General features: G+C 37.8%; 1 protein-coding gene across 1 annotated transcript in view; it reads right to left on the reverse strand.

The window, feature by feature from the left end:
* FMNL2 (formin like 2) overlaps positions 1-20,356 on the reverse strand; it is a 448,812-nt gene extending 428,456 nt beyond the window's left edge. Inside the window, exon 1 of the mRNA XM_074215971.1 lies at positions 20,214-20,356. Coding sequence (XP_074072072.1) covers positions 20,214-20,330 — 117 coding nt within the window. The 5' untranslated portion in view covers positions 20,331-20,356. The remainder of the gene's footprint in view (positions 1-20,213) is intronic.
* Positions 20,357-23,857: the final 3,501 nt, after the last annotated feature.

A 23,857-nucleotide genomic window follows, 5' to 3' on the forward strand; every position in this document is an offset into this window, starting at 1 on the left:
TTTGAGTTGAGCATTTTTTTGATAAGCATTTGTTATGGTAAAACAAAGTACCAGTTTTGTGGGGGTTATTTAAAAGATAAATGTTAATAATTTTTTTTTAATTTTCCACATTCCTATGGGTCCTTGCTGCTATTTAGCCATTTCAGTCTTGTCCAAATTCTTCATGACATTATTTGGGGTTTTCTTGGCAAAGCACCTGGAATGGTTTGCCATTTCCTTCTACAGCTCATTTTACAATGAACAAACTAAGGAAAATAGGTTTAAGTGACTTACCCAGGATCACACAGTTAATGTGAGGCTGCATTTGAACTTAGGGCCTTCTGACTCCAGAGCCAGCATTCTATCCACTATGTTATCTAGTCAGTCGGATTTATTCTGTAATAATTAAAACATTAAAATAGGAGAAATGCCCTAAGAGAGAAGAGGCAAATGCATAAGACTGCATTTTTATCTCCTTAATAACTAGAACTCCATGGTCAACTATCTTATGAAAGAATGGTTCATTTCCACTTGACTACCATAACCTCACCTATGCAATTAAGCCTTAGACGGTCACTAGACACTACTGACAACCCAATAATGTGTAAGTGACTGTAAATAATACCAACTGACTTTTATTAACAGCTAACAGCAAACTGCTGAGCATGAAATACACAGTGTAGTCCCTTCCCAATCTCCTCTTAATCCTGATGCCTTTTCTGTTTCTATAGATCCTGTTTGTAGCTTGCTTTCCATAGTTCTTTGCAAGAGTCTCCCTGATTAGATTGTAAATTCCTTGAGGGCAAGACCTATCTTTTGCTTTTCTTTGTATAACTATACTTAGCACAGTACTTGGACGTAGTGGGCATTTATTTAATAAACACTTGAATGTCATTTATTATTGTTAGAATGCACTTGGTTTAAATTGCACCCTCACATTATATACAAAAATAATGCCACATCACTTCCCTTTGGGGGAAAAGGAAGGATTTCAGGAGCATTGTTAAATAATGGAGACAGATCAGAAAATTAAGCAGATGTCTTGATGAATATCTGAAAGAAAAATTCAAGGTTAAGAGATTAGGAATAAAACAGCATGATAGTGGTTTTTCTTGATCTAGCTGACATTTATAATTAAGGTCAGTTTGAAGAAATAATTAAGGCAAATCACAACAAATTCTGAAAAGCAAAAATATTTACCATTCATTTCATTGAACGGTACTGCAAGTCAACTTGGGCTTCTAAAAAATTATTTTTTTTCTGGATTTTTTATTTTAACAGTTTTTCTCAGGTAACAAAATATTTTTAAAGGAGAAATTTTTCTAGAAAGATTCTGTATTCCCATTTCAAGTGTAGAAACACTATTGTTTCAGTGTAGTTTTCCATTTCTATTCAAAGCTTTCAAATTTTTCTTATCTTCCTTATTTCCTTTACTTCAAAGGAATAGTTTGAGAAAGCAAATATTTTGAATCTTAGCATAGCCACAAAGTAAAGTACATTTGTAATTCCAAAGGACATTAAAGGAGTCTTACCTATAAATCACAACACATCACTTCAGTAGCCTTCCCCCACGCACTAGACTAAAAATGACATCCCCAGGGCTGCTACACTGAACTGCAGCCAAGTTCAAGAGCTTAAACACAATTTTATATCTTTCCCACTTAACATATCAATACTTTAGATACTGTTATTTTTCTTTTAACTTAGTATTTACTACTTTAAGAGTTAACACATATTCTGACCATTAATAGAGAATAGAAATACCACTGGAATTCTGAGAGAATAACTATTAAATGCCACTGAGCAAATAAATATATAACTTAATTTGTTCTTGTTGTTCTGTCATTTCCATGATCCCATTTGGGGTTTTCTTGGCAAAGATTCTGGAGTGCTTTGTCACTTTCTTCTCTAGATCATTTTACATGTGAGGAAACAATGTAAATTTTACAAATGAGGAAATGGAGGAAGAGATGGCTAAGTGACTTGCCCAGGGTCACACAATTAGTGTCCAAGGCCACATTTGAACTCAGGTCTTTCTTCATCTACTATACCACCCCACTAGGTGTCCTTTCACCTAATTATATGAATTGAAATAAAGGAAATGTGTGACTGGAACTTCAGCGTGGAAGCTATCTCATGACTATATAAACCATGCTTTATATATTGTCCTATGCTGATAAAAGTCCAAAGCTTCTAAAAAGAAGTAGTGGTTTTGGTAACTTCATCTCTGAAACTCCACCAACTGACTTAATCCCTTATCTTGTATCATTTTTATTATTAACAAAGCACTTTCACTTCTACTACCTTATAGGATTTTCAAAACTATCCTATGAGGTAAGTAAAAACACATGCTTTTTAGACAATCATGTGAAGAGACAATTATGAATTTATAATCAATAAATTAGAAACTATTCTTTTCCTTACCATCACCCATCTTCACCGCCAACCCACACCTGGATTCCCAATCCTGCCCATCCTAATCACCAGTCACAGTTCCATTCAGAAAGAGGGGAAAAACCCCTTTCTTCAAGACTCCTAAAGATGATAGAAAATATTTTTTCCTAGACCTTTTCAAATGAACTTTATAATCTGATGAAAAAGAGTTGGCCTTATTCTTTTCCACTTTCCTTATAAAGCCTTTCTCACTACTCCAACTATAATTCTCTTTCCTTCCTCCAAATTTACTTGGCATTCATTCAGCACAATACAGTAGTGGCATGGAGTGGCATGGCATGGCATGGCGTGGGTCTGTCTGTCTGTCTGTTTTATTTATCTCGCCCACTAGATTCCATAGATTGTATGCTCCTTGAGGGTCAGAAGCCAAGTCCTCTATGTGATAGCTGAGAATAATACATCCTTTAGAATCTTTTTTTTCCCAGATCTTTTTCAAGATACTTCCAATATATATATTAATGCCAAGTAATGACAAAACATAGATTTACAGTTGAAAAGACCTTGGCAATAATTCAGTCCCATTCCCTTATTAAATAATACACCCAGTAATTCTCTTCCGTTCCCCACTCCCTCCCACCCCAATGGAATATAAGCTCCTTGAGAGCTGTCACTGTCATTTTATTCTTTGTGTCCAGAGTATAGTGTAAAGTGCCTCTTAACATGTTTTAACTGAATCTTGCAAATGAATTTTACAGATGAGGAAATTGTCACCCAGAGAAAAGTGATCTAAGATCACAAAGATAATAGAGCTAGGATTGAAATCCAGGCAACTCCAGTGCTCTTTAATATCCTAACACTTCTTAGGAGATAAATGAATGGATAAATACCTAAAACACAACGTTATAGCTAACCTAAATTTAGAACATAGCTTTCAAATCATTTAAATAGCATACTAGGGTATAATGTATTACAACCTTTTTTACAGAGGAAAGGATAATACCTACACAAGGGGAGATGACAAAGACAAGAAAAAGGGTCAAATATTTTATTTCCAGTTGAATCCTGTGTATCATTTTCTTTGAAGTTAATGGAAGTTCCACACACAGAATAGCTACACATAAAGGAAGGGAGTTAAGAAAAGGTTCAGAGCCCAGGAGGGTATAAGAAAATTCCAAATGTAAAATCCTAAATCCAATTAGTTTTGGGTTCTCCAGAGAATATAGGAGAGAAAAGAGAAAAGGAAAACAGGAAAAGGAGGATAAGAGAAAACAAACTTGTAAGAGTTAGGTTCATTTAGTCAAAGACATGGGGAAAACTCAACTGTATGCTGAGCATATTATTCACTATTTCTTAGAAACCAAATAAAAGTGATGACTTCCTGGGACATTGTGAAATGACACTCCCCGATTCCAAACTTGCTTTTGTTCAAATGAAGATAAAATGTTTGTAGTGCTATTGTATGTCATTGTTATAATTAGCCACTTCATTCACTTTTGGCAATTATTGCCTTGAGCATTAGGATAAAGTCTAGCACCCAGCCAAAAATATTATCACTGAGCTTGGAGTTTCATTCTAAAAGGCTGTCAGAGTGGATACTTCAAAAGAAATGACTCGCATGCTTGGACTGGGTCATGCTAATACTTATTCACTGTATTATAATCCTTTTCATCTGGGTCTTTTTAAAGCAAGCTTATTACTTCCTTTCATGCAATGCTAAGCTGAATAAAAGACTACAGCCAATGAAATATGCAATTTGACAGAATGGGTTCAAATCTTCATCACCAAAACCCAAAAAATTAAGACAATTTTTAAAAATATAAAAATATAAAAACATGCCCCAGTCTTCACAATTCAAAAACCCCTCAAAGTTCTCTGAAAACCATAGCTTCATCTCAGACTTTGAAGTCTACCATTCAAAAGAGGGTTATTTCCCCTATCAAATATTCTTTTATCTCAAAAATTCCAAACATTTTATTGCTGTTTTAAAATTCAGAGCAAATATGACATTCACCAGTTTTGTTTTTTCTTCATGGAAAGAGGAATAATGATAAATTTCATTCCATGGAGAAGCAGAAAGAATAATTAAATAATCTCTGTCCTACTCCATAAGACAGACTTTGCATGATAGACAACATCATGAAAGATTTCACATATAATGAGTTAGTAAGAAAATGTAGACTGTTAGTGCCGTGGATAAACTAGTTAACTTCTAAACCTAGAGCATATGAGAAGATAATTGATTTCAAATAATGTCATTATGGAATAATAACTATGAAGCAATTCAAACAAAGTACAATACACACAGATCTGTGTTTCTATTAACATATGCTATCAGAATCCATAGAAAAATATACAGGGATATGACTCAAATCTGAAGGAATAAGAGCCATTCCCCAATTGATAAATGGTCAAAGGATATGAATTGGATTTTTCAAAGAAATCCAAGCTATCAAGAGCCTTGTGCAAAAACCCTCCAAATCACTAATAATTGGAGAAATATAAATTAAAGCAACCCTTGAGGTTCCACCTCACGCACTACAGACTGTCAAAATTGACAAAAATGGGAAAGTGACAAATGTTAAAAGGGCTGTGAGAAAACAAGTGAATATAACCTTAAAAATATTTCCTTCTCTTAAGATGTTCACTGAGTACTTAAGTACTTACAATGTTACATAGGCTCCCATTAAGAAAACAGTCACACTTTCTCAGGTAGATAGATTAGATGGACTAATGCCTTGAAACAGTTATGTTCATTTTAGACACAGAATATAAAATATATCTAATATGTATAGAGAAAAATCTGCAAATAGATTCTATTTATATAACTCTTAACCTCTAACTCTGACATATTAAAAAATGTGCCATTATATGCAATTGTGGCAAGATCAGTAATACCTAGAGAGAATTCTTTTATATCATGATTGTCTAGGGAAGCCTTCATGGAGCACCTATTCTCCAGGGCTTGAGGGAAAGGGGTGGGTGAGGGGAAAGGAATTAAATAAAAGATACATAGATAAGAAAATACAATTATGTACACAAAACAAATAAGTCATTTCATTAATGTTGGGGGAGGGGCAGTGGAAATCAAGTCTCTCTTAAAAGACTGGACTGTGATAAGCCTTAAATAAAACTAGAGGTTCTAACAGTAAAATGAGAAGGGAGAGCAATCAATGCAGAGAACAATCTATTTAAAGACTGAGGGACAAGACATGGAACAGTCATGCAAGGAACAGGGGTTAGGCTTGTTCAGCAGGAATACAGTGTGACCTCAAAGATACTAATATGCACAAGAAAACTGCAGCCTCACATGGACACTGAGAATAGATTTAGAGTTCAGAAGAAATCTAACTTGGGCAGCCAAATATACACAGTGGATGGAGTCCAGGGCCTAGAGTCAGGAAGACCTGAATTCAAATAGACCTCAGACATTTACTAGCTGTGTGACCCTGGGCAAGTCACTTAACCCTGTTTGCCTCAGTTTCCTCATCTGTAAAATGAAATGCAGAAGGAACTGGCAGACCACCCCAGTATCTATGCCAAGAAAACTCCAAATGGGGTCACAAAGATCAGACAGAACTGAGAAATGAGTTAACAACAACTTCTTCTTTTGCAAATAAAGAGTTATTATCTGCCTTAGGTTCTAAATTAAAGCAACTCTTGAGGTTCCACCTCACCCACTACAGACTGTCAAAATTGACTAGGTACTAAGTTTCATTACCAACAATAGATATTGAGCCTTGCCCTCATGTGGTTTATCATTGTTCTTATTCTGTTCTTATTCTTTCCAAAAAAAATTTTCTCTAAAAAAAAAAAGTAAGATTCACCGCAGCAAGTCGCAGGCGTGAAGAACATTCCTCTTATCCAAAGTCGACTTTAAGCACTGCCTGTGGGTTTCAAACAGATCAAAAACTGGCATGCCAAAACACTACACAAAAGACCCGGGTAAAATAACCCCAATTTTCTAATCCTAGAATCAGGAAAGTTTCTGGACCTGAAACCATAGAAATCTTGGAATAAATAATTCTTTTGAGGGCGGCTAGGTGGCATAGTGGATAAAGCACCAGCCCTGGAGTCAGGAGTACCTGGGTTCAAATCCGGTCTCAGACACTTAATTACCTAGCTGTGTGGCCTTGGGCAAGCCACTTAACCCCATTTGCCTTGCAAAAACCTAAAAAAAAATAATTCTTTTGAAAAATTTATTTGAATTCTAACCTAGTGGCAGAAATGCTGCTGCATGATGCCACTTCCTAGGAATGACTTTATAATACACTCCTGGAGATAGATTGTTAAAGTGAATTGTATTAAGGTAAAAAAAAAAAAAAAGCAGGCCTGCACATGCTGATACTTTTATACAAATTACAGCAGAAATCATCAAATGAGTCAATGAAGAGGCAAGAATGTAAAACAAACATTTACTGAGTACCAACTATGTCCAAGGCAAGTGCTGGGGCAGAGGACAGAGTGATAAAAAATGAAAAACAGTCCCTGTCTTTAAGAAGCTTATTGTACAAGTAGAGGATATTAACTTTATCTAGCACAGCATCCTGGATATGAAGTCAGGAAGAACTAGGTTCAAATTTTGCTTCTGATATTTACTAGTTCTTAGAGTCATGTCACTCAAATTGAGTTCTCTTATCTGTAGAATTAAATTAATAACTTATCCCATTATATTTGTATGATAGTAAAATGAGATTATACATATATATGTACATATATATATTTTTAAGCACTATACAAATCGGGGTAGTAATCATCATTATAAATTAATAAAAAAAAAAAACCTTTTAGAAGGGAGAAACTGCTTTTTAAAAATAACAACTGATGAGCTCAAGGAGGTTGGCCCTAACCTGAACCTTGAAAGATGCTAAGGATTCTAAGAAGTGATGACAGAGGTGTATATTCTAGGCATGGAATACTGTTAGGGTAAAGATCTAAAGATGGAATACTATGTAGGAGGAAGAGCAACTAGATGATAGATAAACTAGATAAAACATAGAAACAGACATAGGTCTTTTTAGAAAGAACCTTAAGAGCAGAACAGCAAACTACAACACAATGAAACATTTACCAGCTAAGGATTCTACACTAAGATCACTACCTTAATCAACTCTTCCCTAGCAGAAAGTGAGAACTCCTTTCTCTGAATACCAAATACTTCTGGTAATGTATTACCTATTTGCATTTATGATTTTCATCCTTCTACTGTTTTACAGTTAATTTCTCAAGATCAGGCTCAAAGTTCTGATACCTTATACTGTGAGGCATAAGCTTATGCATAGACACAAACATATATATATATATATATATATATATTATCATATATATATTGATATTCAGTAATGTACATTCAATAAGTGATTTAGGAAAAAATAAATTTTACTAAATACAATGAACATAAAATTTCAATGTCATTAACTAAAAAATTATACATAGGGCTAGGACTCTATCAACATCTCATGCCAAACAAACCAGAAAATTGCTTGGGGGGGAAGATTCTTCTTTTCCTCTATGAAAATCTTCCCTAGTACATAACCTACTTGTTTCACCACATTACAATACAGCCTACCAATCTGGCAAGGTTACAAAACCACTGATTTTTTTTGGCCATTTCAGTTTCCCTCTTCCTCCCCTTCTCCAAATTTACTGATCTTCCTGTAAGTGACAATGAATCATGACCTCCATTTCAGTGTCACTGAACTATCTCTAACAAAAAGTTTCATTTCAAAACAATGACATATTATAAACATCCAGCAACAGGCAGCCTAATGTGGTAAATGAGGCTGTTTTTTTATATATCTCTCTTAGAACTATTCCTGCTACTCTTCTGGGTGATACTTTTAAAAATCCAATTGAATACTAGACATAAAAGGAACTTGTTTGTTTATATAGGAGGAACGCTAAGTGAATAGAAACAAATATAAGATTGAATTCTTGCCTACAAAAAATATAATCTCTAGATGGTCATGTTAAGACACAAGCATATTTGTGAAGAAATAAAACATATGAACATAATGGGATTAACTGAGAACTACCCAAAACAAATTTTGTTACATTACAATCAACTGTTCATACTTAGGCTATAAATTATAAGTACTATCACTGTGACATAATGTATATCACAGACAAACAATATGACAGATTTAGATACAGAGGGAGAGATCACTTTAGGTTATGTCTCTGCTCTCCATAAGCATATAAGTCTCATGATGTCCAAAAGCAGGGATTTGAACTACCCACAAAGGATGTAAGTTCAATCAGCAGAAACAAAGAGATCTGGCATTCCAAACAAAAGATATGATGCTTGGAAAAGGGATACCTAGTATTTGTTTTATGTATGTTCTGTACATGCTAATATTTGCATGTTATTTTTCTCATTAGAATGCAACTTCCTTGAGAAGGGACTTATTTTGCTTTTACCTTTATGTTCCAAAAGTTAAATGCTAATTGGCTGACTGATTATAGACATATGCTAGAGAAATAAAGTGACTAATTTGACTAAAGTAGAGGTTCATATGAGGAAGTAGTAAAAGCTAAGATAAAAAAGTAAAAGGGTACATAGAGAATCTCAAATGACAGAGGCTCAAAGATTTTTAAAATATACAGATTAGAGATAAAATATGATTAAAAAGCCTAATCCATTGCCTTCATATAACCGATGAGAAAAAAAAAATCAACTTAGTAGCCAACTTCCTCAAATCTACTGACTCTTCTAACCCTATATTGTTTCAACTATATCTTGTTGGCTAGAACTCAGGATTCCTGTTGTCCAAGTGTGAAGGAAGAAGAGAGAAAGCAGTAATGGAATTGAGATTCATTTATTAGGCACCTATTATATGCAGAGTACTAAAATTAGACACTAAAAATTAGTCTGGAGAGAATCAATAGCAATTGCTTTCAGCTGTGGTGGTGATGATCAGCAAATGGCCTTCAGAAAAAGAAGAGGTAGCAGCATGATGCATAAAGAAAAGGGGCATGTTAAGTACTGGCACTCTCTGGGGTGGCTAGGTGGCACAGTGTGATAAAGCACCAGCCCTGGAGTCAGGAGTACCTGGGTTCAAATCCGGTCTCAGACACTTAATAATTACCTAGCTGTGTGGCCTTGGGCAAGCCACTTAACCCCATTTGCCTTGCAAAAACCTAAAAAAAAAAAAAAAAAAAAGTATTGGCACTCTCAAATTATAAATTATACTAAAAAAGACATAAAATCCTATTCATTTTCTTAATATATATAGTCCTCAGCTACATTCCTGAAATTATACTGAAAATCTGCAATATGGTATTTATAAGTTGTTTTTTCTGATGACCTAACTAGCATATAAGCTTAGCAAAATAAATAAACTTGTCCAGTAGGTTGGCTCTCAATAGTGATATAAATGGAAGCAATAAGAAGACAATGAGCAATGGAAAATGGCTTTTGGATATATTTCCCAATAGTGAGGGTTCAATGGTTTTTGGAAGTCTCCCAATACAAGTTGTAGAAACCTCACAGCTTGGATCATTTGGAGTAGGAGCATTAGGAACAATCCTGTGGCAATTTTTTTCTTTTATGATAAGTTAATTCATTCAAAAAAGTGAATTCAAGTAATTTATGTAGGGGATCAAAGAGAAGGGGCTAAGTCTAATTCCACAAATAAGAAAAGATATATAGAATTATTTTTGTACACTGATCTTTAAAACTTCTTCATTTTCTACAATTACCAATGGAAAGAGGAGCCTAAGAAATTGTGGTATCTCTCTGGAGATGATAAAAACTACAGATTATTTAATAATAATGATGAATTCATTCTTTTAAATGTGAATTAGGACAAGATAATAATTTAAGGCTTTCAAATCACTGTATATATACATTATCTCATTTAATTCTCAAAGCAATCATGTAAAATAGGCATGAAAGGCTGCCAATAATCACACAGCTGGTAGCAAGTATCAGAGGCAGCTTTCACACTCAGATCTTCCAACTGTCTATCTAGAATACCTGCAGTTAAATACAAATCAATGCAAAAAAAATCCAAATATTTTTTCTTACTTTTAAAGAAGACAATTGAGCAATGAGTACTACATTTTTTAATTCCTTTTCCCAAACAGAGTTTTTTCCAGAAAAATAAGACTCACAAAATTTGGTATGTGAAATAAAAATATATGAGGGTATCTAGTGCATAGGGAAATGGAACATTAGACATAAGAGTCAGAAAGACTTATCTTCCTGAGTTCAAATCCAACCTCAAACAATTACTAGTTGTGTGACTCTACATAAGTCACTTAATACTCTTTGCATCTGGAAAATGAGCTAGAGAAGGAAATGGCAAACCATTCCAGTATCTCTGTCAAGAAAACCCCTAATGGTTCACAAAGAGTTGGCCATGATTGAAAAATAAAACAACAAGAATACGCAGAATATAGAATTTCTAAGATATCTGGAAACAATTCAGTAACTCCTCATATACCCATAGTTTCAATTGTTGCATCTGTCCATGTTTTGGACAGGATCACAGAACTTCAGCATGGGAAAGGATCACATCATCATGTAGTGCAATTCATATATGATAAATGGTCATCCAGCATACAGGTAAACTCTCTACCTTCTAAGGCAGTCATTTCTCTTTTGAATAACTCTAGCAGTTTGAAAGTTATTCCTTACTCAGGTTCAAGAGGTCCTAAAGATCCTCAGATTAATCTAGTTTTCAGACAAAGGCTGAATTCATATGTGCTAAGATTCTGGATGAAAATAGATCTCACAAATCCACTAGTCAAAAATCATCAGGAACAAGGAAGATCCAAAGCCAGTTAAGACCTTCCACTTTTACTATCCAAAGGAGAGCTTCTCTTGAACATATCCCAGACTAATCCAGATTTGCACTTGGTTGAAAATCCTTCCTTAGCTCTGAAATTCAGCTTTCCCATAATAAAAGGTGGGAGTAGAACATTTCAAAATTCCTTTAGCTCTAAATTAATGACAGTTTTCCTGTTATCTAGAAATAAACTAATTCGAGGCAAATTTTAATTGAGCATACTGTGTATAATGTGTAAGAGTGCTGCTTATGTACAAGTCTAATCCTGTTACCTACATTTAATTTTTCTACCTGATATTAGTTCCCATAATGCTTCATTTTCTGATGCCCCAAAGCTGAATGAGATCATTGTCCATGGATGGCATAAGAGATCTCCCATAATTCTCTCTGCTTATAAAGGTAGTCATGTACATTTTCTTACTCATTCTCTTCTACCACTCACCTCCCTTTCCCTATTCTTCATAAAAATGAATTCATTATTTATCACAGTCCAATTATGGAAAAAATTTTCATTCCTTATTCTATACAGTTTATCATTCTATAGAAAGGTCTTTTATCAAAGTCAAACACCCCTTTTCAAGGGGTTACTAAAATCTGTAAGTGGAAATGAGGCTGTGGATTTTCTCTCCCTCTACATTCCTGCCAAGTATACACACTATCTACAATGCCCAAACCACTAAAGAAGATAAATTATAGAAACAGATATTTGCCAACATATCATATCTACTAATGAGAACTGACTAATGAGGCAATGTGATGAATGGAAAGATACTAGGCTGGAAATCAAGAGACCTGCATTCTATATCCAGTTATACAACTAACTAGCTAGATAACCTTGAGCAAATCACCTCTCCTCGCTGGACTTGTATGTAGAATGAAGGATTGGATTAGATCATTTCAAAAGTTCCTTCTAGCTTTAATATTTTATAATTCAGTAGTTCCATGGTAACAAAGAATAACCATTCAATTTTTGCATTGTTCTAAAAACATTTCTTTCCCTAAATATTATTACTTCTCTAAGCATAAATATATACCTATATTATGTGCCCCTAATAAAAACAAAATTGTTTGCATTTTAAAACTATACTTCAATTTCATAGGCCAAATTTTTCAAACCAAGAAAACAGACTCAAATATTGTCAAGTCTCAGATCAGGCAAAAAGTCTGAATAAAAACAACAAATAATTAGTCTAGAAAATAGAAATAAATGCCAAAGTATAATTAATTAATTTGTAACTTTTTGTCCCCTCCTACTGTGGTCATAAGGCCTGCATTCAGTCTTCTGCCATAATACAAAGGACTTTTATTAGATGTTTGTATTACTTCTGTCCACTTTAAACTGAAAGTGGAAGAAAGACCAAATCCAATGAGCTTATGTACATGGCAGCTAGCATGGGATGATATGTAGTGGTCCCTTTGTTCTACTTATTTGTTATTCCTTAAATAACCAGATGAATGCCCTCTATTCAACCCACTATAAAAAGAGTCCCTTCTATAATTAAAATTCTTAGGATCATGAAATATTTGAATTGATGGGATTTTAGAGAGATCTTCTAGACCAAATTCCATATTTTTCAAAAGGAAAACTGAGTTTCAGGAAAGTTAAGAGACTTACTGAAAGTCACTCAGATAATGAAGGTCTCACAACAGATGGATGAGGACTCAGCATTTTATAACAAAAAAAAAAAACTGAACAGAGGACTAAGGTTCTTTCTTGAGTTCTGATCTGACTGAGTGACCTAACAAGGAAATCATGTGATCTCTCTGGGCTTCAGTATCCTTATCTGTAAAATCAAAGTGTTGCAAACTAGATGGTCTCTTTCAGTTCTAATATTTTATAATTTTTTTAAGAGGAAGGGATCTCTCTTTAGTTTCTCTTTGATTTTCCTAATTTGTTCTGATTTCTTAACTGGATATTCAATTCCTTCCCCTACAAATCATTTACTGTTTCACTCTGGTTCAAAGATTTTTGTGGGGCTCTTTTAAAACCCAATCTTCTTGTGCATACTTTTCATTATCTCATTCATATATTATGTAATCCATACCCTAGGCTGGTGTTTCATTAATATGACCAAAAAACAAAACAAAGAAAACAAGGGGGGGGGGGATCAGCCTCCAGAATTACATATTTAATATGAAGTTCATAATCTTAGTTATTTCAAAGGGCAACTATCATACCCAAGGTACCTCAGAAAAGGGCATAGGGTCAAAAAAATGAATAATTTGATAGCTTCTCCAAAGTCAAAAAGATAAGATAAACCAAGACACAAAAGAAAATTTAGTAAGATTACCCCTAGAGATAAATGGATCTAAACACCATTGCTTACAAAAGCCAACAGTCACAGGGATCTATATGTATAATGTCAAGGAAATAAGAGACAGAAACTAATACTACTTCATCCTTAACCCTATGCAATTTTCCCTTCAAGGACATAATTATTCTGGGAACAAAAATCTTAAATAGAGACTGCTGTACCTGTACCACCACCATCACCACCACCCCAGCTGAATACAGAGCTTTTATAATTCAAACAGCAGCAGATAGGGCTTTGGATATTTGTGAAACAAAAGTCATTTAAATCAGGTACACCTGACAGAGGAACACTGTTCTGATCAGGGGAAACATTCAAAATTTCCACAAAAGTTCATAGAGTTTGCCACAATGGGGGCCACCCACAAACCCAAACCCCATGGTCCAAGTTTTTTTTCATACTCCTAAAAAAAAATGTTCAGAACAATATTTGGTTTTACCAAGTTGTATTTCAAACAAGAGCAAAAATGGAATCTCACACCCCAAGGATTCTGGGTCACATCAGTATACATTTATGGCCCAGTGGTCATGGGGGGGGGGGTGGACATAAGTCAATGGCAGCTCATTAGGCAAGACTCCAGCCAACCAACTCCTCGAAGATAACATGTTCTAACCACATATCAGTGGAAACGAGTAGTGCTTGGTTAAGTATTTTAAGAAAAGGAGAGTGGACCACCCTGTATTAGGAGCAGAAACACATTTTAAACAGCAGCAAAGAGGAAGTAACAAAGAAAGGTATTCATATCTCAAGTTCATAGAATTTGAATGGATGAAGGTACACATTTGTCTTATAATCTGCTGAAGCAGTCTTAAAAATAACTTTATAGAAGATGAGAACCTAATGCTTATGGACCCACTCACTCATGATGCGAAAGCCAGAAATTTCCCAATATCTATTAAAAGAAAAACTTTGGCAGGAGAACCTATCTGAGAAAAAATTTCTTACTTTTGTTTAATTAATGACCTATTAGATCTTCTTCAAATAACCACATCCTCATTTCTTGAAATAAGGCTCATCTTGAAGATTTTCTACTTGGAAATTCAGAAATGATCAACTAAGCTTCCTATTTTTGCTCCCATGTTTATACTATATCAGAATTATTTGTTCAATCTGAAAGCCAGGAAGAGCCCCACCTAAAGATAACTTCATTTTTTTTTTCAGGGAGGATCATGTATTCATCAAAATCTGTTAGCTTTACAAGTTATTTGTTTGTTGTCTGTTTAAAGTTGCTCCTGTGACTTTTTTCCCCTCCCTTTCAACCAAATGCTCTTCAGTCAAGACATTTAAGACACCTTCCAACTCTCAGATTTCATAACACCAGACCTTCAAGGTGGCAGACACCAACTTCATCATAGATGGACAGTATACCTTATTGAATAAAAGAATTAGACTATAAAAGGCTTAGGGACATCTACTCCAGCCTGCCACCTCATATCAGAGTCTCTTCTTTAACATTCTTCCTTCAACTAAATACTCAATTCCTTCCCTATAATTATTCACTATTACTCTCTGGTTTCAAAATTTTATGGGAATTTTTAAAGTAACTCTGTCTCTGCATTCCCACATCAATGTATTTTAAATAAGTATATCATGTTCTAGCTGAAAGTGGACCAAAGATGGGCAGTCACCATATTGATGGGAGGCTCACTATTTTGTGAGGAATTATGTTTTTAATTACATTTGTTCATCATATATGACTATTATTTACTCCACAGGATAAACCTTTCAAATATTTGGAAAAACTTACTGAATGAAAACTTCCTTACATTTTGTATACTGTTTATATGCTTCAAAACGTTCTCATAATCATTCGAAACTCAAATTCAAGGAGTAAGCAGACAAGTACTAACATACTTCTTTTGGTCAGTATCTATAAGTTTATCAGTGTGGGTGAAGTCTCTGCCTGCAGCGTGACAATCCGTCTGTAACTTAAAAGCATGAGAGAATGGTCCAAAGCACTAACTTGCCCAAGGTCATGCAGCTAGAATATGTTAGAGGTAGGACCTGAACCCAAGGTTTCCCAACTCCAAAGACAGTCCTGTGTACTAAGCCAAGCTATCTCTCACATCCCTAGTTAGTATTGATGAAATTAAGGCCTAGAGAAGATGTGATATGCCAGTGATTACAAGAAACTCAAGTTTCTTGACTCTTGCAGAGATACACATCTCTTTTCCCTTTTCCAAAATTGCATAAAAACTTATCAATCACTTTCTTATCCCGGAAGATAGATATTGGATCATCTCTATAACGATCTCATATTTATAAACAGATCACTGTTTTTAGAAATACTGTCATAGAAGTTTAATATTTCAATTTAATAGGTGTTTGTGAAGAGCCTATGTGAAAGGCACCATGTTATATGTTAAAGAGAATACAGAGTTAAATAAGACACAATTCCTGCACTCAAGAAGTTGATGATTATGATGATAATGACTAACATTTATATAGCACTTTAAGGCTTGCAAAGTATTTTATACATAATTTCACTTTGGGATCTAACTGCAGAAAGGGAGAAAAGACAAAAATAATTATAACACAAAGAAGGATATGGTAAGTGTCATGAGAGAAGTAACAAATAAAATCTAATATTTCAGAGAGAGATCACCTTCAGGAGGCATGGATGAGGGAATGTTTCCTGAAAGAGGTAGCATTTGATCTGGGGCTTAAAAGACAGGTAGAAAAAATAATAAACAGATCTCATTTGGAAGGTTTTCAGATAACACATGATAATCCCTAACATACACTTATATCTCCAAAGGTAAGATGGCACTGCTTGACGTTATCGAGAAAAACCAAAATTGGATGAAGTAAGTGAGATGTCTTTCCCTTCCAGGGTATGTCTTCCAACAAAACAGCAAGTACAAGCTGATGGTTCAATGAGTTCCTGCCAATCCATCTGCTCAACAGACTTCATGGCAGTTGCTTTCCTTGGAAGGTGTTGAAAGGGAGTCATTTCAGAGAGAAAAACTTAACAAATGCTAGAACTTGACCTTCCTTGTTCCTTTCACAAGTAATCAGTATTTGGAGGTTAGGTGTTGAATGACAAGTTCAATGACTGGAGACTTCATGCCCATTCATTTAAAAGATTCAACCCTGAAAGGACAGAAGTTTTCCCCCCAAAAGGTACTTCAACTCTCACTGCAAAATAATCTCTAGGCTGAGATACCATACTCATTCCATAACGAAAGTTGCAAATGAAATTAAAGACCACAATATGTCCACTAAGATCTAAGGTACAAGGTTCAAAAGCCTTTCATTTAGGTTACCAATAAAACGAAATTTTTAAATTCCTGTAACAACCTTGGACACAGTTCTAACTTATGCCCTAATGATTAAAGACTTTTGTCCTAGTCTTAGTGACCTGAACCCTAAGTTTCCCAAAGGGCAAATCAAAGGATTCCTGGGTTTCCTTCAAGGTGTTTTTTCTTTATCAACCTGAGCTTGACAACCTCAATTTGCTATTACTGAGTTAAGTCTAAAAACCAAAGAGAGTCTGATAAATTTAATTGACAGCAAAAGCAGTTCTCATTATCCAACATTAGAAAACCAGTTCCCTAAGTTTTCCAGCAAGTTCTTTACCTATATTTTTAGATCTGCTTGCCTGAGTGAATTTATTCTCACTCTCTTTAGTGGTTCTTTTTTTTTTCTGTGCTACAAAAACAGAGAAATAAATAAAAATGATCCTTCCTTCTGAAATGCAGGATGGACAAAATATTGGGGGGGGGAGGTTTCTTTCTGGGCAAAGGTCTTGAATGCTGTATTGAATCTAAACTAAATGCATTGTGACAAATAGTTCCCAGGTTCAGGAAAAAGTATCCAGTACAGAAAGGAAAGTTAGGCACCTAATACTCGTGTCTGTCTTTCCAGTCATTTGAACATAGATATTATCATCCATAGCAGCCTTGTCGAAAATACAGACTAAGGGCTGTTTTTAGCAAAACAATAAAGATGTACTGGATATCTAACAATAATAATAGTTAATATTATATAATGCTTTATGGTTGGCAAAGCATTTACATAAATTATCTCATTTCATCCTCACAATAATTATCTGCATTTTACAGATGCCTATAAAGTCAAGCTATCATGTAATGCCATATATGGTCTTTTTCCTTAAACTTGAGATGCTGGAGATTATGAGCACTACTATATTTACATCTAAATCCCACTTAGTACTTAAAGCCAAGGAGAGTTGAACTAAGAACAGTGATTTCCTTCTCTAGTCTATTAGTCTTTTAAAGTTTGACCTTTATTTGTATTACTCTTTACTTGAAGAACTACTATTAATGCATTTATACCAATAAGTTCCTATAAATCTGGCCTTCCCATAAACTTCACTGTTCTTAATTCAAGAGTATACTCCTCACTCCTCTTCATACCAACCAATTCAAAACAGATTGATTCAATTAACACATATATCCTTAATATTAATCTGGAAAACAGGTGGGAGAGTCAGTCAAGAAGGTGACAATCTTTTATGATTTGATACTAGTGATTGCATCTAACCAGAAATAATCAATATGTTTCTCAGTTTATTTTTTTATTCTTCCTTTTTTCAGGATCGCATATAATCCAAAACCCAGAGGAAAAAAAAGAAGCTTTTTCTCTGACTGCCTCAAATGTTGACACAAAGATACACATTTTTTGAACAGTGTTACCAGCTTGTTTTCTGCTCCATAGGTTTTTGTGAGCAAATATTAGATATTAGACATGGATGCTAATAAAGTTACATTGATATGCCAATATAATTCCTTGGCAGGCTCTCTACAAATCTTCCACCTGAGCCTTTGTCCTCCCAATTTGCTGCCCAAGATTAAAAACGTCTGAGTTCTTCTCAAAGATTTGCCTTTGCAAAGTATACAGGGTCATAGCATAGAAATCTCAGAATAACACTCCCTGGAAGGAAAACATACTCAGGACCTCCCTCCTTGCCCTTAATACTCTAAGCATTGGGGTTTTTCAGGCTAGTTTCTCAGAGCAGCCTGCCAGATTTTCCAAGACCACTAAGCAGAACCCCACAAGAGGCCCCACAAACCAAGATTTCCCTAAGTTTTGTCTCTCCTAACAAGAGGTCAGATTTGATGTATTTTACTTTTAAAGGCTAAGAATTTTGTAAACAACTAAGAAAGAAAATATATCCACAGCAATTGAGAGTGACGCACTGTACAGTAAAAGTAGCCACAGCAACAACCACTGCCCCCAAGGCACTCTGAACATAAAAACATGAATGGTCACATGAAGAATCTGTGACTGCTTGAGATAACATTTAACAAACACCCACTACCCCAACCACTGGTCATCTACTTCTTAAAGATGCCATATGTTATTAATCAACAGAAATCCTGAAAGCTCATGTTAAAAAAAAAGTGTCCAGATGAGCCAAACTTAATTAAATTGTTATTATTCTGGCAGCTACATCACTGATTTGCCTGTGACACTGTCCCTTCCATCACAAACATCTACACAGACCCACAGTGGGGATGGGTGGATGACATGAGACCAGGAGGTGAGAGAGGGACCACATGTTTCTTAGGAAGAAGGTTTTGTTCACAAAACATGTTTCTCTCCAAAAAAGGCAGGTCAAGAATGCGTCCAGACTGCCCAGAGAGGTAATTAAGGCCTCCACTGTTTCATTTCCTAGTATCCCATCTTATACAACTGTGGGAGCAGCTGCAGGAAATCACTGAAGGTACAAGGCAGGGCAGAGTCAAGGCCGTCTGTCTGTCTGTCTGTCTGTCTGTCTGTCTGTCTCCTCACTCCCTCACTACACAGTGTGTGTGTGTGTGTGTGTGTGTGTGCATGTAGGACTGAGGAAAGTCTTAGTTCAGAATGTTGATCTTCACAGCAAATGGAAATTAGAATGTTGCAGACAACAAAGTTCAGGATATAGCCATCCCACACCTCAGAAAATGAAGTTTCATCTCCAGCGGCTTTCCTCAGAGGCTTTTCTCTTCAAAGCAGATCCCTTAAAGAACTGGAAAAAAGAAACCCCAGCAAGCCTTTATCTGAGTTTTTCTCAAAATCTAGACTCTCTCTCTCTCTCTGGTTTATAGGCTTCCAAATAAGTAAAGGGACAGAAGCTGCACCTAGAGATGAAAGGAAAGGGAAGCTTGTACCCCCCCCCCCCCCAGCCCCTTCCCCAGGGCCTGGCTGCCTTTGGGAGCACCTGACAGCTTAGTTATCAGAGTTCATATTCTTGGAATTAGTTCCTCTCCAGATGTCTGAATGGAAGGGGTAAAAAAGTGCTGCCGTAGCCTGTTCTCTCCGGGCCCACGGCGGAAGATGGTGGGGAAACTTTGGTGCCAAGAAGCAGAAGGGAAAGAAAGAAAGATTCCAGGATGCTAGCCGGGGAAGGAGGGGAGGGGAGGGAAGGGAAGGGAAGGGGCAGGCGGGCTGCTTCATGCGTTCAGTCAGTGCCTGAGGCTGCGGTCCTCAGACCCGCACGTTTTTGCAGCCTCTAAGCCGAAACGCACCCAAGTGCGTGCAGAGCGGGGCTTCCCCCGGCGGGGTCGTCCTTGCCCTCGGCCACCGGCGGGGCCGGGGCGCCTCGGGCGCGCGTCCACGGCCACATGGGCCGCGTGCGCCCCGCCACAAAGCCCGCGCGTGCGGCCCCGAAGGAAAGCGCCCCCGCCCCCGGCTCGCCCGCGCCCCTCGGGCGCACGACCCAGACAATGGGGGAGGCGAGCTCGGCCGGAGCCCGCAGCATCGCTCCCGGGGCGCGGGGCCGCCCCTCGCTTACCAGGACCACGGCGAACCTCTCCTCCAGCTCGGCAGGCTCGGGCATCGGCAGCTTCAGGGGCGCGCTGTGCGCCCTGAACTCGGTCTGCTGGGAATCCATGCTCCCCGCGTTCCCCATGGCGAGCCCCCTCCGGCCGGGCGCGGCGCGGGCCCTCCTCGCCCCGCTCGCCCTCCTGCTGGCGCGCCCGCTCCGCCCCGCTCCGCGCCCCGCTCCCCGCCGCCGGGCCGGGCTCAGCGCCGTGCCCTCTAGCAGCGCTCACAGCGGCGCCGGCCGCCGGCCGCGCTCATGCCTCCGCCCGCGGCTCTCCCGCTGCCGTGCGCCGCCCGCGCCGCTGCTCTTCGGGGGGCGCCGCTAGGGCGCCCGGGTCCCCTCGGCATGGTGCACCATCCTCCACGCCCCAGCCCGGCTCGCAGCCCGCGGCGGCGGACCCACGCGCGCCCCCGCCCCGGCTCCCGCACGCGCCCGCCCCGGCTAATCTCGCCGCCCTTGACACATTCGCCTCGAAGCCCGCGGTCCGGAGAGGGCACAAAGCTGCGCGAGCCGCGGGGGGACGGGCCGGGGCGCCCCGCTCGCTGCACAATGCCTCTCCTCTCCGAGGCCCCGCCCCCTCGGGCCCGGGCCCGCCCCCGCCCCCGCCCCGGGGCACGCCGGGACTCGTAGTCCCCCGCCCCCGGCTGGGGCGCGCGCGGGAACCACGCCCCCTGTCGGGGAGCTGCGCTCTCCCGGGCGGGCGCGCCCACCCCTGGAGTCAATTTGCACTCAGTCCAGAGTTTCCCTTGCGATCCTGGCTACACCGTCCAGGACGTCTCCGGAGCGTCTGGAGACGCTCACTAACAAAAGGAATTCAGCACAAAAGGCGGGGCCGGACGGGGTGACTCGGGATGCCGCCTCCAGCTCCGTCTTCCTAGGGCTGTGGCTGCCTAAAAGCCGCATTGTTCCAGGACCTGGGTGTTTCCACAGGTGGATGGGTGCCTCTTATAATAACACCGTAGAGGACTTTAAATTGCTCCTTCTAGCTAACTGTGCGCTTCTAGTTCCTTTAATAAGATGCTCTCATTTTTTTTTAGGTTTGTTTTGTTTTTTTGACAAGGCAAATGGGGTTCAGCGGCTCGCCCAAGGCCACACAGCTAGGTGATCATTAAGTGTACTCCACGGCCGGTGCTCCATCCACCGCACCAACTAGCCGCCCCAATATGCTCCAATTTTTAAACCATAAAAAAAAGTCACAAACCTCTAAACGACACTACATAACAATATCATGATAGAGGGCATTAATTTTGGGGAAGCACCTCCTTCACAACAACCCTGTGAAGTGGATAGTCCTGATAGGATTAGCAAAAGTGACAATTGGTTTTGAACTTGAACCCAAATCGTCAATTAACTCTTTCTCTCACACCGATCTTTGATTTGACAATCTGAGACTACCAGGCAGTATTGAGCCAGTGAACCATGTGGAAGATCATAGGTCAATTTTATCAACAGTCTATGACTTCCCTTAAAAAGTTTTATGGTTGTATGTTTAAGGTGGTATCTCTGGGATTGTATTCTTAGGGTGTAGAACAGTGCCCTATATAGAGTACACGGCTAATGCTTTTTTGGATTCTATTGGATTTAAAGCATGGAGGGGGGCAGGGAGCTTGAAATGATAAGTTGGATTAAGTAACACTTTAAACCCTACAGTTCAATTAGTCTTCAGACTGAAAAAACATTATTAAGCCCTCTCTTGAAGGCAAATTTTAATCAAGGGGGCAGAAAAGAAAAGTGATTGCACACACAGGGGAAAAAAAAGGAAAAGGAGTTCAGAGATGAGAGGCTAGGAACACCAAAGAATATCTATCTATTTCAAGATTTGACTTAGTATATTTCTACTGAACATGTGCTTTTTTTTGTTTATTTGTTTTGGGGGAGTTTTTCCAAGAGCATTGAGGCATTGTGACTTGCCCAGAGTCACACATTTAGTAAGTGTCTGATGACAGGCTTGAACTGAGATCTTCCTGACTCCAGGGGCCCATATTCTATCCACTGTATTACCTAGCTACCCCCACTGAATTCATTTTTAAAGATTTTTTAAAATAGCATTCACATTAATTACAAGGTAAGGGAAACCATATTAAGATGACAAGTGAAGGAAGAACTGAATTCCTTATTAGAGAAGTAAGAGAAGATAGAGCAAATGAAGTGAATTTAAATTAGGAGCTAGCTTAGTTTACACAGAATTAAATTTTTTTAATTCAAAAACAAGGGCCCCAGATTTGGTTCTCTTCCATCTCTAAACCCCTGTATTCTATGACACCTATTGCTGTATCTGTAAGTTTTAGATATATACACAGTGTCTGACTTGTAGGACAAGATTGCATTTTCCTAGGGATACTTCCATCAGTGGAATGGTAGGAATGATTTTCTGCAGTTAGAAATTTTAGTTTGTTACATTGATGACTTCCTCTGGCCATATTTCTGCCCATGACTGGGGCCTTTTTTCTTATGTCTTATCACATTTATCCTCTCACACAAGCTCACTGCCAAGGACAAAGTGTGCAAATACATATTTTATCAGTGGAAGTTCAAAGTCATTGACATATTTGTGACCTATAATGGTCAGTTTTTTAATTTACCACATATTATTACATACAGAACACAGATTGCTATCTCTGAGAGGGATCATATTAAATAAACCTCACATGAATTCTAAAGCTTGTAGGAATTCCTGAGATTGTAATAGTCACATTGGGAGAGGGAGGAGGGGAATATTCATACATTCACAGATAAATATGATCACAGACATTATGGGAAGCAAAATTGGTTACTTTAATGAAATAGATACATAAAAACTCCCACAACTAAAACCAGGCAACAAAGATTTTGCTAAGTATTCTTTTTCCTGAGCACTCTGTTATAACCATGTTTGCTGTGTTGTAGATGATGTTACAAAATTGAGAAAAACAAGAACATTTCCCAGAGCACCAGCTTTCTCAATGTTATTCCTGTTGCCCGTGACACCACTGACTTGAAACCCTGAATCATTTGTCTACCACCTCCTTGACTTCTACCAAACTATGCCAGAGGAAGTGAGCTTGTGGACCTCACAAAATAGTGTGGTGGCTTTCAAAGAAATTCTTCCTTCATGCATAACAAATGTATCTAAAACAAGATTAGCCTCTTGGGAGATTTAGAATGATCTGGATCTCTTCAGATTTTAATATAAGAAAATACTGTCCATCTTTTATCAAGAATGAGCAGTTCCTAGTCAGGGAAAAGAGCAACCCTTTGAGATTTTGTTTGGTGTGTTTGTGCATGTGGATCTTAGCCAAAAGCTCATAATGGATTGTAAATTTAACCCAGAATATTGTGTATGATCTGTATTTTGTAAAGTGTAGAGTTCTATTAGGCCCCCCAAACTGTTCCTTGAGACAAAAACTCATCTCTTTACCACCAACATTGTCCATCAGGTAAAGATACATGGCAGCAAATTTTGGAATTTCATGATCAAAGAGGAAGTCAAATTGTAAATGGCTCAAAAGACAATGAAAAGATAAACATGAGAATTGTAGCTAATATTTTTCACACTAGAGAAAATCATCAGGAAACATTTCCTTAACTCAACTTTTTTAAGATAAATTTAATTTTAGGGGAAGGAAGAGCAGAGG

This window comes from Macrotis lagotis, chromosome 1, assembly GCF_037893015.1.
Source record: "Macrotis lagotis isolate mMagLag1 chromosome 1, bilby.v1.9.chrom.fasta, whole genome shotgun sequence".
Taxonomy (NCBI): Eukaryota; Metazoa; Chordata; class Mammalia; order Peramelemorphia; family Peramelidae; genus Macrotis; species Macrotis lagotis.